We start from the raw sequence: 17,999 nt of genomic DNA, 5'->3' as shown, positions 1-17,999 counted from the left end.
CAGGTTTGTAACAATATCAATATCACTTTTATACAGAATTCATAAATACAATCTTACTATCAAAGGATGTTAATATTTTTTTCGAAATTAATACAAATTTTTAATTCTTTCAATAAAATTTCAATAATAACAGGACTGAATATTTTTCTAATATTGATACTGATAAAATTTTCTACATCTTATGATTGAAATCTGAACTACTTACCTTTCAGAATCTTGGTGTCTTCAGGAGTTGTTCTGCCTACAGTAACATCAGTAGAATACTGCACAAAAACCTGGCCATATTGCAATATTCCCGTTTCATCCAGTACGCCAAACATGTTTCTTCCATAGTCAGGATCAACATCAATGTTGGCCTTGGTTTTGATTAAGTCTGAAAATTTATTTTCATTAGAAGCGTGTCGTACTTTTATTTTCTAAAATATTATGAAATGTATTATTCAAGAGAATGAATATTTATTTGTATTTTACTAGCGCAAGAGATATGCTTTTGACTATACTGCGCCAAGGAATATTTGAATTCCTAAAGAAAAAAAAATAATTAATGACTTTTCCCAAAATAATATTCTAACTAGATTAAAACATTTTTGAAATGTTCCAGGTGTCTTAATTTTTGAGGAAATTAAATTAAATTGACAATGAAGTTTTTAGTAAAATATTAAAAAAAAAACAGGATATGCATTATATGCTTCAAGTTTTTTACAAACTTAAAAGTCAATTTCAGTTCAGAAAACTTAAAATTCGAATGAAAATTCAGTAAATGTTTAAAAAAAAGCATTCAGTTGGGATTACAAAATCATATACAGTTTTGTTCTAAATAAATTTACATTGGGTAGTTAGAAAAATATAACAAAAAAAAAAATTAAAAATTATCTCGCCTGAAATATTTTAAAATTTTGAAAAATTATATATCTTTTAAATTTTTTAAAAATAATGTATTTAGTTTTAAAATGATTTCTTTAAGGAAATTGACGTATTTATATTTTTAATACATATGTATAAAAAATTTCATAATCCTAAATGATTGATTCGCAAAAGTGTCTAACTAACGTTTTTACAGCTTTTTGGAGACAATCAATAGAAAAATAATTCTATCACATATAATTTTATTTGCAAATTACAGGTCTAATATGAACGTATTTTAAATATTTAAAAACTAAGTAATAATATTCGCATACATTTATTAAACAAATGCCATTTTTTGGACCAATAGAAATCACCTTCAAAAAAAAAAAAACCGAAGTACCCTGCGGCAGCCTTTGAAATAAATTAATATTATCTTAAAATAGAAAAATTCAAAGATTCATAACTTGATCAATTTAATCGCAGTTTCTTTTTAATATGCCAGTTGACAAAACTACTTAAATAAATATTATTAATAGGACAGGCAGACTAAAAAAAATTTCAATTTTGTAATCTTTTCTCAACAATATTTGCTGAATGAATCAAGATAAATGTAAGCCTTTACATCGTTTAAAACTTCGTTTCCTAACTAAAACTGTTTGTTTACTTTTAATACTAAAATTTGCTACTAGGCCATAATTTGAGAAGATACCTCATAGAAATATAACAATGACAATATTAAATTTCATATACGGCTTACCCAAATAAAAGGTGTAATTTTTCGTGTCATTAATACACTTTGTAAAACGTTCGTCATTTCCTGATATATGGTTACGTAAATTAGGAGAAATCTGTTTGTGATAAATATGGTTAGTGATGTATCAGTTGGTGAAACAGGAACGATTCTTCTAAATATGTGAAATAATCCTACTTAAAAAAGCGGTAAAGGATACGACATTAACAGTTTATATAAAGGACTAAGCATATATCACTAAATTCAGTTTTCCAATAAAGGGGATTTTAAATAAGGCACTGACTGTCATATCTAACGATTAGTGCCCGCTGGTTTGGTGTGGAAGTTTGAAGAGGGGGTGCCAGCGCAGGTGTCATTCTCATTATCTGACCGCAGTTCAAAATTACGAGATTCGTCCCAAAATATCCCTAGTATTGCTTTAAAATGGGACGTTAATATAACTAAACTAAACTTTAGGGATATGCGACGTCCCAACTCGGGAATGCATGAAAATAATTTTGGCAATATTTCACAAAATCAGTCAAAACACGAATAAAACGGGTTCTTCCTAGTGCTGTCAGTTAAAACACGTCTTACCTAGTTAATTCGAGTTTTAACTGATTTTGGGTTTTTACTATAACTTATATATATTTAACTTTCGATACCACACCTCGTTGTTTCGCTTTGATTCATAATTTCTTCTTTGTGCTTCTTAAGACCTTGTCCTTTATTATTTGTTAGTGTATTTTGAGGCTTCAACAAAAAAAACAAAACGACAAATGTTCTCACATGATAAAAAAAATAAAATAAAAACCGCCCACCCACCCCCACCCCCGAAAAAAAAAAGGAAAAGAAAAAGCAAGTTTTCGGCGCGCTAATAGTTCAGAAAGGGGACTTTCCATTTATGGAAGTGACGAAATCAAGGAACTGTTCGGCAGCAGATGAAAGATATTTAAAGTTACCGTTATTATATCTCAAAAGTAAGTAGAAAATCTTTGAAACTTAGAAATTAAAGTAATTCTTTCCGTTTCAATTTAACTTATGAATGAAATTACTACATATATATGTATTCGATCCCATAATATTCATCATTAGATTCAGAACCTGACTAAGGCAGGGGCATACGGGGCAGTTGCCTCGGGCCCCCACATCAGAGGGGGTCCCCAAATCGAAAAGAAAGTTTATTTTATTATTTAGTTTATGAGATTTAGGAGTTTCTCTTATAGATAGTTGTAGAAAGCATTCTAATATAAATCTTACCATAGCATTTTGTAAGATTGTATTTTAAATTCAATGGTTAAATGTGGTACTTTGAGTTACGAGTAAGAGTGATCTAAGTTTAAATAGCATTTTGAATTAATTAACGAAAAACACAATAGACAAATTATATGCGCGGTTCTTCATTAATAAAGTAGTTAAACAGAAGAGGACCCCCCAAAAAGTTTTTGCCCCGGGCCCCAATTAGGCTCCCTGATTAGACTATAAATGCTCATAAAACGAAGATAGAATTATTTCACTCTGGCCTGTTTAGAGGATCCAAAGGAGCGACAAGTTACATGATTTGACCGTTTCTGTTTCTATCAAGGGGCATATCACTTTAAATGCATTTGATACTCGAATTCGGACATATTCGCTAAAAACCTATTTCTATTTTCATTTGAGCATTCTTTATAATATAAATGAATTAATAAAACAATTAATAAAAGCAATACAGCATTAAACATTTATGAACCTATTACTGTAATTAAAAATTTCAAATCTATTATTACAAATCTATTTTTATCTAAAAGTAGTATTAAGCATCACAAACCTATATAATATCTGTGCAGAGACAACAAGAGAGTTCTAAAAAATGGTTCCTGTGTCAAACAGATTCCGGAAGCAGTAAGTTCCTTAAATTTGAAAATCGAAAAAGGAGTGCGAATGTTCAAGTAATTCGCAGCTTTTCCTTCATCCAAGAGCATGTCAATGAGGTTCTGAAGCATGATTTGTTGCAATCGCAGGAACACTCTGGGGTTCACTCCTAAATCATGAAGTATGGCAACCAGAGGTCTATTTAACCGTAGAGGAACTGATAAAGAAAAAGGAATATAATATAATGAGACATCCATATAAAATTTCAACACGGGAGGTGCAAGTTTCAGAAGAATATTATATGCTTTGCAATCAACACTTAAAAGAAATGAAATGAATTAAAACCCGCACACATACTTGGACCACTTTTCTTAACTATTTCCAATTTCGTGTGATCCTGGCCTCGACAATCGAACTTTCGCATGCTTTCCCTAAAAACAATATCTGCTCCTCTTAATGTTGGATCAAGCACAAGCATGCCTTTGCAGCCACCGTACCGTATTTGAAGAGCACTGCACTCAGTATTGTGCCGGAAGGTCTTTCTAACCTAAAAAACGAAAAATGAATTAAATCAATCATCATGTATTATCTTAATCATTACACTAATGGAAATTAATTCATTTCGAATGAATTCAGAATAACCAGTTAATTTGGAGTTTCCTCCAATATAATTAACCTGGGCAGCTATGCATTCTTGTCTTCCCCTATATAAAGCTGCAGTTGTATATTACAAGTATCCTTTTGTAATTTTCTCTATATCTTCGTCATTGTACTTTTTTAGAACTTGACAATAGTTGCCTCTTAAGGAAAGTCATGTACCTCTTTGAAAAGTTCACTTTAAATGAGATCAGACGCATAAACTCATAGAAGTAAGAATGGAAAATGATTTTCGACACGTAATTTGACATAATGGGAGGGGGAGGATCTATGAATTGGTAAGCGATCATAATGCAAAGACTTGCTCTGACAAGAGATTTTTGAATGTCTGTTATCATGGTCTAAGCGAAGATCTTGCATTTATTTGAACTAGCTGAAACCTGTTTTGAATAGTCAGTCACATGATGTTCTATGCTTATTTCATAAGAACAACAAAATAATATATTTTAAAATTTCGGTGTTTTTAGAAAACATTTTTACTACCATGTGGGTGTGGTGGTATAGCGAATACACTTGATACACAGGGCATCGCATTTATGCTTCGCATGTGTTATTCATTAAATTCTGGATTTTATAAGGAAAATATTACAAATTATTGTTCTAGAAGCACCAAGGATCAAGTTTAAATAAGTCAGGGAGACTTAACTCTACATATTAAAATGAAATTTAATTCTATATATTGTTACAAATCTGTAATGTTGCTTCCTAGCACGGTTAGTTCAATCACTAGAAAGACCATTTTGCGATCGGCTCTGTTGGATGCTGATCGGGTGCCGCGTCAATGGTCCCAGAGCTTGGTGACAAAATAGATAGTACTGGAAACATCCAGAATTTAACTATTGAGTCAATAGGAACAGAGATGTGCTTGATTGTTCCAGAACCTTCTCTACCTGACTCCTGAACTATAAAAGGCAGGCACTCTCAAGCTGCAGTCAATCGTGTAAACGAGTCTTAATCGTGGAACGGGTCAACAGCGAATAGTTGAGACAGTCCGATGAAGCGTAAGCACTGTGTGGAGCTCAAGCATTTGCTGAATTGAGTTGTGTGTCGAGTCCGGGAGTTTATTGTGGAAACAGCATCGAGTCGTGTGTAAAGTAGCCAGTCGTGTAATAGCGAGTCGGGAGTTGGATACAGCTAAAGCGAGGAGACAGTCAAGAACTGCAGACGTTTGGAGAGACTGTAGAGTGAAGCTACGTAAAGTCCCTCTTGCTGAATTCTGCCTGGTCGCTTTGTGTACTGTGGTTGTTATTACTACCAATTACTACTTCTGGGCTACTATTTGTTGTGGTGTGCTTGCTGTGTGTAGTCTGTGTTCATCTCGGCTGCATATTTGCCGTCTTTGTATTAGTGTCTTTGTGTTCAATAAAAGTCGTCGTTTGTCACTAAAGGACTGTTTATTTCATCGAGCAAAAAAACTGCAAAAAATCCCAGAATTTCCGTAACAATATAGATATTTAAAATCAGTTTTTTAAGTAATTATTCTTGTATAAACTCAGCTACCAAAAACGAGCAATTATGTCAACAATATGGGCGAGGGATCACTATTGGTAACATCCTGGATGATTGTTTGACAATAAACCTCAAAAGGAAATGATACCAATCCAGACGATGCTTTAACCGGCTATGAACGTTGACCGTGTACATGGTGGACGGCATAGCTATCGTAGCTAGAAAGTCATCCAAGTCGAGACAATATCACAAGGGGTACTGCATCAGAGGTGATCGTTCTCTGATTCAAGTTTAAATTACGATTTGTGGGTGAGTGAATTAAATGTATGAATGAAGTGCGCCTTGTGAAAAGGGCTGTGAAGCATGAGTATCTTATTCTTGGCCCTAGATGGCACTAATGAAACAAGAGAAGCTAAAAACTCGGCTTATAAAATCACTTATTTAGTCGGCGGGCTTGTCTATGACAAGAGCCATAAGCAACAACACAATGAACGTTGAAATCATTATGTCTCTTGAATTGGCCAGGTGAAGAGACATAATGATTATATCTACTGACTAATCATAAAGTCAACTGAACTTAGACTTTTCATTATAAGCTAAAAATTATACAACTAAGAATTAAGATATTAGGCATCGTCGTATATTAAATTACGATTAATCATGGCATGCGATTAATAGTATCCGAAAATCGAATTACCGTTTTAGCGTGTTTTTCACAAATGATTGAAACAAAAATGTCACTCAGAATTACATTTTGTTGTCACAAAATCACATATCAAATTTCATAAATTTAAGTCATTACATAGAGTTATCACATTTAGATGTTTCTGAGAATACAGACCGCCAGAAGGTCAAGCCCTCAGTGGATTCGGCTAAAAATCTGATAGGTGAAACACTGTAGATGTAAAAATATGTACACTGAGTTATATTCATCTAGCTCTCTCCGTTTTAATGTTATCGTGTTAACTTATATTCGAACAATCGAACAGACAGACTTCTTCCACAAGCATTTTGTACAAAATTTGATAGAAATCTATAAATTAGAAGTAAAGACGTATGATAAATTTAATTCGTCTAGATTAAACATTGTTTCAATTATCTTTGACAAAAAAACACAAGCGTAAATTTTTAAAAAATGTGTTCTTCGAACTCAAAAAGGTTTAAAATGTAGAGATTCGTAAAAATCTTGAATTCAATTTTTTTTAACGATCAGAATACTTTCTCTAAACTGGATATAAGAAAAAGTGTTGTTTAAGTACTAAAATAAATCAATATTTTATCACATATCTTTTAATCTAACTTCTTTATTCATAGAACAATGTTTTTATTATAGCCAAGTAAATATTATATAAATGTTTTATTTCCTTTATCTAATTCGATATTTAAATTCAGCACAGTAAAAGAAATAAAAATATAAATATTTTTTAAATACGGCAAACTTATGAAATTCTTCTTTACTTTATGAAAATCTTTTTAGATTCCAAAATTCAGATTTTTTTGTAAATGGCTCATCCGAGGAAATTAATGGCTCAATGATGATGATGATGCCGTGTCCGCGTTACCACGGAAAAGTAATGCAGTAGCTTCTGAGGGTAAAGGCTCCTAAGCACCCGAGGGTAGAAGTCTTGACTTCTAACTTACATGACGACCTGTCCACCTGTAGAAGAGGCACGCGTTTCCCCTTTGGCTCTCTCTTGCGATTTCTCAATTTGTCGGTAAGCTGGACAAATATCAAAGCACCCCAGAAAACCGCAAGAGAGGGTCAAGAGGGGAATGCGTGCCTCTTCTACAGGCGGACAGGTCGTAGGAATGCCGCCTGAAGATGACACTCGCTTGCACAGTCCCTTTTCACAAGAGGGCTCTTTCACATCCTCACAGATAAAATACAGGGGGAAGTCCAGCCATGCCCGAGCCAGGACTCGAACCGGGATGTCCAGATCAGGGGAAGGCGCGCTACCCCTAAGTCAAGACGTCGGCTTATGACTCAATGAATGATATATATGTTAAAGGATATGCTATTAAAGTGTTTTTGGAAGAATGGGCATTAAGCAAACCAAGTAAATATGGTAAAAACTTAATAATTTTAGTTTATTGAAGCGTAATGGAATTTTATGTAATATTTTGCCTTTAACTGAAAACTTTTTTTTATGAATATTAGTTTTTAACTATGTGATTTGCTTGATAAAATTAAAACTAATCATTGCTTTTTAAAAAAAGATATTAAGCATTATTTTTAGGAAATTATAATACTTGCAACTCTCATTTGATATAAATTTTCTAAAATTGAAAGATACAGTACACTTCCTAGTATCCAGCCTAATGTGGCGGAGGGTAGGCCGGATAATAAAAAAGCTGAATAGGCGGAAGTTCTATGAACTTATTTCTTTGCTCACTAATATCAGAAAACAAAATATTTATACGAAAGCTCACCGCTATAATACCCATTTTCTCATTTCTTATTGAGTACTAAGCCTCCCCCCCCCCCATTTATCTTAATGTGAACGCAGCCGTGGCCCGTTGAATCATAGAAGCAGTTGCGATAACGATAACGTTACATAAAAGGCTCTGTACTGGTAGTTTATACATGTTTATATAATGCACTGCACGTTTGAAGAATTTTTTAGAGAGTAAGTAAGTTAAAGGATGTAAACAGTTCACATTTATCATAAATTCTGTAATGATAAATGCAGGAAATATAAACAAAACATTAATTTAAATTTTTAGCCTAATTCTTAAGAAATTTGACTCAATCTGATTTTATTTTTTACTGATAAATGATTACAAGATACGAAAAGGTAACCCTAAAATAAGAGTCAAAATTTACAGTTTTTAGTTTCCGAAAAGATTCTTAATACATGACTGCTTCTGCATTTTAGCTCGTAGCAGATGCCCGCTTCCAATGCCTTGCAATGTCTTGCTTTCCTCGTTTTATTACGATAAAATAAAGCTAGGCTGGATAGTATGGAAGCCGGATAGTCGCGAATCGGATATTCGGGAGCGTACTGTACGTTAAAAGTGAAGAAACAATAAGAATTACGACTAAAGGAAAGGATAATAAAACAATTTCAATGCATGAAAGTCAAGATTCCAAATGCTGAGAAAGTTAATAATCACCGACTTATGCACTTTGCAACAAAAAAGAAAGAATCATTCACTTACTTTTTCAACTAAGTTCGTTGAAATTCTACCAATGCCATCGGAAAAGATGTAGGGTTTCCCGGACATAGGATCAAAGCCTCCCTCAACATCCCTTTCAAATCTAACGTTTGCGTCATCTAAAGGAATATGCACTGTGTCCTCAGTCTGGGAGAAACACTGTCCGATTCTGGACAAGCACTTGGGTATGTTCATTTTTGTCCTGGGGTTGATTTCAGTCCACTTTCGAATATCATGGGCAGTTATGCCTCTGGAATCCTTGGCATACATAGAAATTCCATGTTCTCTTAATTGGGAGCTAGACCACGCTAGTAGTTGATAATGTCTGTTTTCTATCAGTATCCCTGAATTAACAGGCTGTGAAACCACAGTTTGAAACACAGACGGATCATACAATCGAAAGTTCATTTGATTAAAATCATCATCTCTGAATGTGACTCTCAAGAAAAACTCGGAATCGAAGTTTCTCAAAATCCGATTTTCACACATTAAGTCGGCTGGCCAAAGCATGATCCTTGTTGGAGTTACAACAATTCTACGTATTAGACGGCATTTCTGGGGGACAGAAATACCTTTAAATGAATCATCTTTCTGAATAGAAACATGATGCTCAAACAATTTGTCGATGACATGCCAGTAATTCAAAAACCTTCCAGTATCCACCAAGAATAAAAGCGTTGTCAGAACCTTTTCCAGAGACTCTTTACTTTGCAAGGAATAACGTATAAGCGTATCCAATGATTTTCTGATATCGACAGTCTGTTCAAGAATGAGAAAAGTACGATTGGTGATAGCTGTCCACATGTATGTACAACCAAAATGGTTAAGATTCAATGATGGAGCAATAGGTGGCGATTTACATGTAACATTCATTTTGATGAAATGTATAGGTATCTTGTCAGAGCGGTATCTCAAACAACTTAATATTTTATAAAATGAAGCCACAAAATGGAATTTCAAACGCACTACATTAGATTTGCCAATCACCAATCTGTCTGCTTTAAATGGAAGCAAACGACGTTCTTCTCTAAAATCACGCAAAAGGTTTCGTTTCACAGTTTCTTTAAAAAACAAAGGGGGATGCAGAAGATCCAGATAGAGTTCAAAAAATTCATCATCAACGGATACAATAACATTTCTGATATGAATATATTGAATTTTTAAGCTATATTTGATTTCTTGACTAAAAATACCAAGATCTTCAACGGATGACTCGGTTACGATTTCTAGTTCTTTAAGGTCATGAAATAAAGTAGCAGTTGAATCTTCACCAATACTTGCGTACGAAACATATTCTCCCAAAGAAGCCTGAACTCCAAAAGATATATTTTGAAGTCTGAGCTTAGAATGGCAAGATACTCTTTTTCGAACGAAGCATTCATTGTCAGAAAATTGTAGCAGCGGGCGTTCAATACATATTGAGCGAGTGACTCTACACCACTTGAATATGAGATCTTTGTACACATGGGTCTTATTATTGTTAGATATAACCAGTTGATTTTCAGCTCGGATATCTACAATGTACTCAAGTATTTCAGGGAAATGAGGTTGTTTAGCTTTTTCCAGTTGAACTCGCTTTACGGTTTGAACTACGAGACCACACTGTTCCACGTATTTTCTGAGCGCGTTTGTATCTGGTTCTTCATCAGCTCGAGGGATGATAATAATGCGGAAATGAAGCTGAGTCATGACTGATGTGAATTAAGAATCTGGAAATAAATTTAATTAAAAAAGTTTCTGGAAGCATATTTTTATTTGTATATTAAAACGCAAACGTATTTTAACATAAAGGTTCATAAACTGAATACAATCTAATTACAAATATATAATTCAAAAACCACTCAAACGATCAATGTGGCAGGCAGTTGTATTTAGAACAAATTTGGCATTGATTTACTTCTTGGGAACTAGGTGTTCACTAAGAATGGGTTTATATAGATTTTAATTAGATTATTTAATTAAAAATTAATATAAATTTTAATAATTTTCTCAATTACTTTGGTTATATTATTTCACTATTATTATTTTCACAGTACCTTTTAAAAATCCCCTTTTTAGAGATATCTGTTTTATTTCTTAACAGTTTATCTCTGAATATTATAAATTATTAAAATATTATTCTATCTACAATTTACAACAATACTTTTTATGGTCTTTAATTAAATTAATCAATTTATTACAAGCAATCAACACGCCTTTTGAGATATTAGACATAGTTTTTATTTTTTAAGTATGCGTGTTATTACTGATATAATTAAGAGACTTATAGTAGTATATAGATAGACAAAACAAGCTACAACTTTAACGTGCTATAAGGTTTCGAACTAGAAGTTCGAACATCTTCCATTTTTTTACATTTTAATTATTTGCAATTTGATTCTTTAATCTAAAACCCTTTATAATAAATATTATAGAATCTTGAAATAAATTCTTCTCACATTCACTACCAGGAAAAGCCACTAAAAAAAATCAAAATTTCAGTAAATAATAAATTGTCTGATAATTAAGAGACATTCTTTAATAACATAACGAATAAAACATTAAACGAGGTTGTGAGACTTCAGACGGAGTTCAAACTAGTCGCAAAAGGTAGACGTACATATTTCAATACAATCGGTTATAAAATTTGCTCAAAAAACCATTAGTTGTCAAAATTTAAACGATGGAATTTAACTAGGGCGTACAATATGAAAAAAAAAAAAAAAACTTACCATGTACTTTATAGTAGGTACTGTACACAAATATAGACACTAAAATTACGTTAGTTTTTTTTCTTTTTTTTGCGACCCCAAGTGCAGATGATCTTAAATCACATTAACCAACTAAGGTCGTAAATCAAAAATATAGTGCAAATAAAAATAATATTGAAAAAAAATCTAATATAAGATTAAGTTTTTTCGTTTGAAGTAACATTGAATGCATGTGCAGCAGAACTGTTACATCTTATAAATGAAGTACTTCATAACACCAGTTAACGAAAGAATTGCGACTATATCATCGCAACTTAGCCGTATTAGAGTCGCGATTCCTACGTGATTATGAAATATTTCATTTATACAACGTAATGTTTCATTTCTGCATCGCTAAGGTTTTGAAGATAACTGGAATTTTCTGAATGCAGAGATATTTTTTTGTGAAACATAATAATCGTGATACTGATATCGCAGCTTCGGAATTATTCATAACTTATGAATTAATAGAAGACAAATTATCTGCTTTTTATTTACACGATGATGAAAAAAAAAGATGCAAAAGGCTCCACAGAAAGGCTTCTATTTTTTATTTTTGTGAAAACATTAATGCAAAACATTTACTTAACTTACTTCAATTCATAATGCTATTATTTATATTATTAATAATATATATTTATATTATTAATAATTATTTATATATTACTATTATTAATATATTTTTAAATAAACACCTACTTACAAGCACATAAATCATATATAATAAAAATGTGTAATAAATATTCAAAATAGACAAAACGATGCGAGATTTTCCGCTTTTAAGATAAGCGCTTAAATTTATTCCAAAATTTAAACGTTTATCTTAAACGGAAATTTTTTTTCTAATGTTATGAAATAATGTACTAGAACTACTTTTCGATGAATCTGCCAGAGTAGTATTTAATTTGTAATAATTTAAGATGTTAATTAAAATTCTTTTTCAGGCATTTTCATTTATATGTTGCTTTACATCAAATCCATGAAAAAACGCATAAAAGATGCTTTTTTGTACATTCAGAGTTACTTGGAATAAACTTTTCATGTGATTTTATTAATGAAAAACATCAAATTTAATTAATTAAAATTAAAACTCATTAAATTATTTAAATTTCTGGATTTGTGAGCAAATTTTAAATTTTAATAATGAATTTTGGGACAAAAAAAATAAAAATATTTTCGACATCAGTAGTTACTAGAATCACAAATCATCCATACGAAAAACTTTTTAAATAATTTATTCTTAATGCAACATTTTATTTTATACTAGCCGCCTTTGGCGACCAGCCGGTTCGCCAATCTGAACGCTCGTTAAAATTTTAATAATTAAATATTTTATGTAATTTCTACTTTAATAGCTTCTTCATCAGAATATTTTAAAACTTCAAATTTTGATAGTCATATATTATAAAGGCTCATAATATTATAAAGACCTTCAGTCATAACGTAATATGTATTTCTCTAATTTTCTGTTAGCTCCAGTAGAATGTATCCTTTAAATTAAAGTGGAAATGATTAATCTGCATTTAATATAATAATAATTTTTACTGAAACAAAGCATTTTTTTTATAATATGATTACTGAAAACAGAGTCACTGAGCGTTTAAATCTTATGGGCACTAAAGAATATCTTTCTTGATTTATGTAATACCTCAAGAATTTGTCAACAAAATTTTCTCAGATTCATCATGAGCAGATGGATTAATTAACAATGCTTAATTTTAAATGCATCAAACAGTAAGAAAATAAACAGAATCGCTTAAAATAATCGGTCGAAAACAGGTTAAAAAAACTGCTGGGAAAAAAAACGATGTACTTAAAACTATAAGCATATACAAAAAATATATAACTAACATAAATACAATTTAATTAAAAAAAGCATACAACTAACCTAAAAATAATATAAATCAATTCCGCATTCGTTGAAAATAGTTGTCAACAATCAGAACACAATGCGCCTGCGTGCATTTTCAACGCCAACTACGGTAACGCAACTGCGTGAATTTTTCTACGCCAGTTGGGGTAAAGCTATGCAGATTAGAAATTTTTAATTTCCTTTATTCTGTTTTATTTTAATTCAAAAGTACTTCAGAATGAATCTGAAAGATCGATTCATTAACAATATTTAATTTTAAATGCATCAAACAGTAAAATAAATAAATAAACAGAATCGTTTGAAATAATCAGTCGAAAAATGTTAAGGCTAACCTTATTAGGTGGAGAAAAAAAACTGAAGCCTTACTTATTTGGCGGTAGGGAAATGAAGATTTTTTGGCAGAAAAGTTAGTTTTTAATTAATAATTAAAATTCTAATTAAAAATTCAAAAAAGGGATCCCAGGTGCACATTGCCGACCTCCAAGGTATGCATGTACCAAATTTGGTAGCTGTAGGTCAAACGGTCTGGCCTGTAGAGCGCCAACACACACACACACACACATTGAGCTTTATTATAAGTATAGATATAGATATTGATTTAACATTAAAGGACACAAAATCCTAACAATTTATTTCCTTAAATCTGAATAAAAATTAAGGAAAAAATTGAAGATATCAAATTGGCATCATTGAAACGGTAATATATTGAATTTTAGGATGGTAGAATTTCTTGTGGGATGTTTAATCGAACTTATTGCAAAAAAAAAAAAAAAAAAATGAAAAAGTTCCGATTATTCTTTAAATAATTGAAAATTTAACTAATTTTTACACCTTGAAAAAATGATAGTAATCTTTCTTTTCCATTAAAAAGGAAAAGTTTGATTAAATTTAGCAGTTAGAAGTAGATGTTGAACATATAGATATCCACAGTGACTTTAAACTTAAATTTAGGTAAGACATTTTTTTTTACTTACATACTTTAGGTTTGACGTTCGAGTGGTTATCCAGCCTATTCATACAAAGAAAAGAAATTTCAAAATTAAGATAACACTATTTTTGAATATTTTCAGTTTAACTGATTTGATAACATTCTAATCCAGTTTTCTTACAGGTAGAGTATATGAAATGCCTTAAAGCGTTCTTTGGTGTAGTGATTGAAAATAAATATTAAAACACAGCAACAATGGAATTTCATTCCCTTTGCAAATAAATTCCCAACCAAGCTTTATTTGAATTATTAATAATTTTATTGCATTGCTACAAGTGCGACGATTCTATTTTTTATTAATTAAAAAATGCAATAGTAATTTATATTAAGGATAGTTAAAAGGAACCAAACAGATATTAGATTAGAAGTGCGGGAAAGGCGGATGAAATCTTCCCTTTTTTCTTTTTAGTATGACTCTATATTCAAAGGGAATAAATACCTTGTAATTTTATTAAAATGTAAATTAAAAGGCATGGCTCGATTAACTAATTAATTAACATATAATTATTCATTCGTAAATCAATTGGGATGACGTAATATCTTCAATATAAAAAAAAATTGACAAACATATCTATAAATTCGCATTAAAAAATTAACACCACATTTTCACATTTGCGTTTCTGTTTTGTCTTATTTGCTGGTCACATTTCAAGTTCCATTCGCCATCTGTAAACGACTTCTCACTCACGCCGTTATTGAATCTTCACCCCGTAAAACTAACTGCATCCGCCTGCACACGATAAGTGTTGATAATTGTCTGCGATGAAGTCACAGATGTGCGCGCAGCTGATTCGAAAAGCAGCCAATATCTACCAACTTTCTGCAACTGTCCAAGTGGGATGAACTTGGATGAACGCTTAATCAGTTGCAGACAATATTTTATCTTTCGTAAAATAATTACTTCCGGTGAGCTCCGTTTATTGACTCCAACTTGCAAATATTATTTAATTTTCTTAATATGATAGAATAAAATATGAAATAAAAAAGATAAGAATATGAAATGGCATTAGAAAAAAAATTAAAAAGGTAAAAATCTTCCATTTTGATTTTATTTTTATTTGGAATTCTATATTTTTCACATTTATTAAGATTATTATTATTTTTTTAAAATCAAGTACACATTCAATCTTTAAAGTTGCCATAAATTCCAAGCATTGATAAAGGACACATTGATATATGATAAAGCACATATTGATAATAAATAAATGAAACATTAAAAACTATGTAGGCGATAACTGATAAAAAAATTAATGAAATTTCAGCAATTAATAAAACGAACACATAAAATAATAAAAAAGATAAAAGGCTATCTCAGTTAATTTAATAAAATTATAAAATTGATTCTACTTGTTTAATTATATTGTTTTCTTTCACATAATTATAAAACTGAATGCAAGTTATTTTAAAATTATAATATCAAACAAAATAGCTTCAACTGTCTCTACTTAATACCTGTTTTCTTTTCGTCCGTCTCCTGAGATAACAATAAGCCATAAATTCTCTCCAGATTTGGATTATGAAATAATATGTATTTGTATAGCTTTGTTATTCATAATATCTAATCAATATATTTTGTATCAGCAAATAACTTCAGATAATTTCTATTCCATGCTCAATTTCATAGTTGCTTCGCAATTTCTATTCCGTTATTTTTCTCTAAATAATCTTTCAAGTATATAAACGTGTTATGAAATGAAGAGTTAAGGGAGAAAATTAAACAAATAATACAGGAGTGAAATTGGTGACAGTTACGTCTAAAAGGAAAAAATGGCAACACTGGCAAGTCATTGTAAATCAGAAGAAAGAAACAATAATTTAGAAAAGGTTTTTTTTTTTTTCAATGTTCTTCCAAATAATTTAACATGGTAAAACAACACACGAAAAACATTCTAGTAATCATTAAGTGCATAGAGGAAACAGAAATTTTGTTACACCGACGAACTTCTATGCCGTTAAGCTAATCAATTTTAAAAACTGCTCTAAAATGTTAAAACAAAAAATAATCTAAATCAGATAAAAAATCTTATGGCTAGGTGCTTTGAATAAAATCCAGTTTGGTGCAGTGATTCCCAAAGGAAAAATTTATTAACCAGTGAAAATGAAACCTGCTACATAGCTAACATTTATTTTAAGATATTAAATTATAATTATACTTAATATTTAATAAAAATATATAATAGCATTATTTATACTGTTTATAAGAAAATAAATTTTAAGTATAATAAATTAAATTTATTACAAGTTAGAAAAAAATTAATTATGATACGAATGTAATGAAAACAGTGGAAGTTATTAAATATATTAAAGAAAATTTAAGAATTAATATTAAAATACAAACTGAATTAAAACTCTACTGCACCAATTATAATTAAATAGGAAAGAAATATGAAGTAAAAGTATAAACATTTATTCGGTATAAGTATAAACAACAGAATTATTCTTAACGCCGATCACTTCCGGTTTATCACATGAAAATGAATCAATGCTATTTTGATTACTCTTGATTTTATTTTTAAATTTAATAGTTATTTTTAATAATTAGTTTATAATAATTATTTTTAAATAGCAAAATATTGAAAAGAAAAATGATTCATTATACCACACTTTTTTTTTCTTTTTTTACAAAATAGCAGTTTAAAAATAGAGTAAAAATAATTGAGTGATAAAACATAAAGGCAAAAAGTAGAATATTTTATAAAATAATCTAGAATACTTCTTGAAGATTTTGCATATGCTCATCATGAATTAAAATAGAATTCTGGAAGTTGAATGATTATTACGCGTTAAAAATTTTTATTAATTTATTGTCATGAATAATTATTTTATTTAATTATTCCTATTTCCTCATAAAATTAATAATTTAGGCCATAATGGAAAGAATTTTCAGAATTACAAAAAATTTTAATGAAAAAAAAATTGGCTGAAAGAATCTTAACAGAATTTTATTGGTTGAAGGAATTTTTTTTCAACAGAAGCAACAAGAAAAATAATATATTTCTACAATGTTGAAAATTTTTTGAACAATTGAAACTTAGATTGAATGGAAGGGGGGCGGGACCCAATAATTTTAAATTCTTGAAATAGTTATTTCATGCGTAGAATAGACTGTTTTCATTTTTACACAGTTTAAGGATTGAAAAAATACAGAATCCGAATAAATAAATAAATTTATGTAAAAAATAATATATACTAGCAACCAATACTCACCAAATGTTTCTATCTCAATTATCTCTAGACATGGGGTAGCGTTCGATTAAACGTCTTATCGCGAAAGCAGAACTGAAACTTTCATTGTGATGATTGCCAGAGAACAGTAAATCATTCGAATTTCTAAACAGGAATCAAGGCCAACGGCAACGAATGAAAATGGATAAATCGTTTAGATTATTTTCTCTGCGATAGAATCTGTAAACAAAATTTGAAAGTAATGTGAATCATGATCGCTGTATAGTCTGCGATTAATTACAAAGGACAAACTTATGAACCTAGGTTTTTTTTATCCCTTCAAATATTTATTGCATTTCCAATTGAACTATCTAGAGATGAATTAACTAAAACAAAATGCTGCCTGGAATTTCAGGAATAGTCATGTTAATTGAAGGTGGGATGCAGAATTAGATTTTAATTTAAAATAAATTAGGATGTAAAGTAGTGGAAAGGTTTTTTATATTCGTTTTCAGATAATAAGATGAGAAGACATTTTTATTATTTTTATAA

The 17,999-nt window shown here is 30.4% G+C and overlaps 2 protein-coding genes across 3 annotated transcripts in view; one reads left to right on the top strand and one right to left on the bottom strand.

The window, feature by feature from the left end:
* The window catches only part of LOC129969117 (uncharacterized), a 33,872-nt gene extending 16,263 nt beyond the window's left edge, over positions 1-17,609 (bottom strand). The window contains exons 1-6 of one of the 2 annotated variants that reach the window (XM_056083536.1): positions 17,490-17,609; positions 14,269-14,303; positions 8,696-10,401; positions 3,788-3,977; positions 3,387-3,647; positions 206-373 (exon numbers count right to left, since the gene is read on the bottom strand). In XM_056083536.1, coding sequence (XP_055939511.1) covers positions 206-373; positions 3,387-3,647; positions 3,788-3,977; positions 8,696-10,381 — 2,305 coding nt within the window. In that variant the 5' untranslated portion in view covers positions 10,382-10,401; positions 14,269-14,303; positions 17,490-17,609. The remainder of the gene's footprint in view (positions 1-205; positions 374-3,386; positions 3,648-3,787; positions 3,978-8,695; positions 10,402-14,268; positions 14,304-17,489) is intronic. The other variant, XM_056083544.1, reaches the window with a different exon arrangement.
* Positions 15,160-17,999, top strand: part of LOC129969130 (uncharacterized) — a 36,025-nt gene continuing 33,185 nt past the window's right edge. Inside the window, exon 1 of the mRNA XM_056083562.1 lies at positions 15,160-15,308. The gene's annotated coding sequence lies outside the window, so the exon portion shown is untranslated. The remainder of the gene's footprint in view (positions 15,309-17,999) is intronic.

This window comes from Argiope bruennichi, chromosome 1 (genome assembly GCF_947563725.1).
Source record: "Argiope bruennichi chromosome 1, qqArgBrue1.1, whole genome shotgun sequence".
NCBI classification, from domain to species: domain Eukaryota; kingdom Metazoa; phylum Arthropoda; class Arachnida; order Araneae; family Araneidae; genus Argiope; species Argiope bruennichi.
The sequence above is the reverse complement of the archived record's forward strand: the minus strand, read 5'-3'. Positions and strand labels throughout refer to the sequence as shown.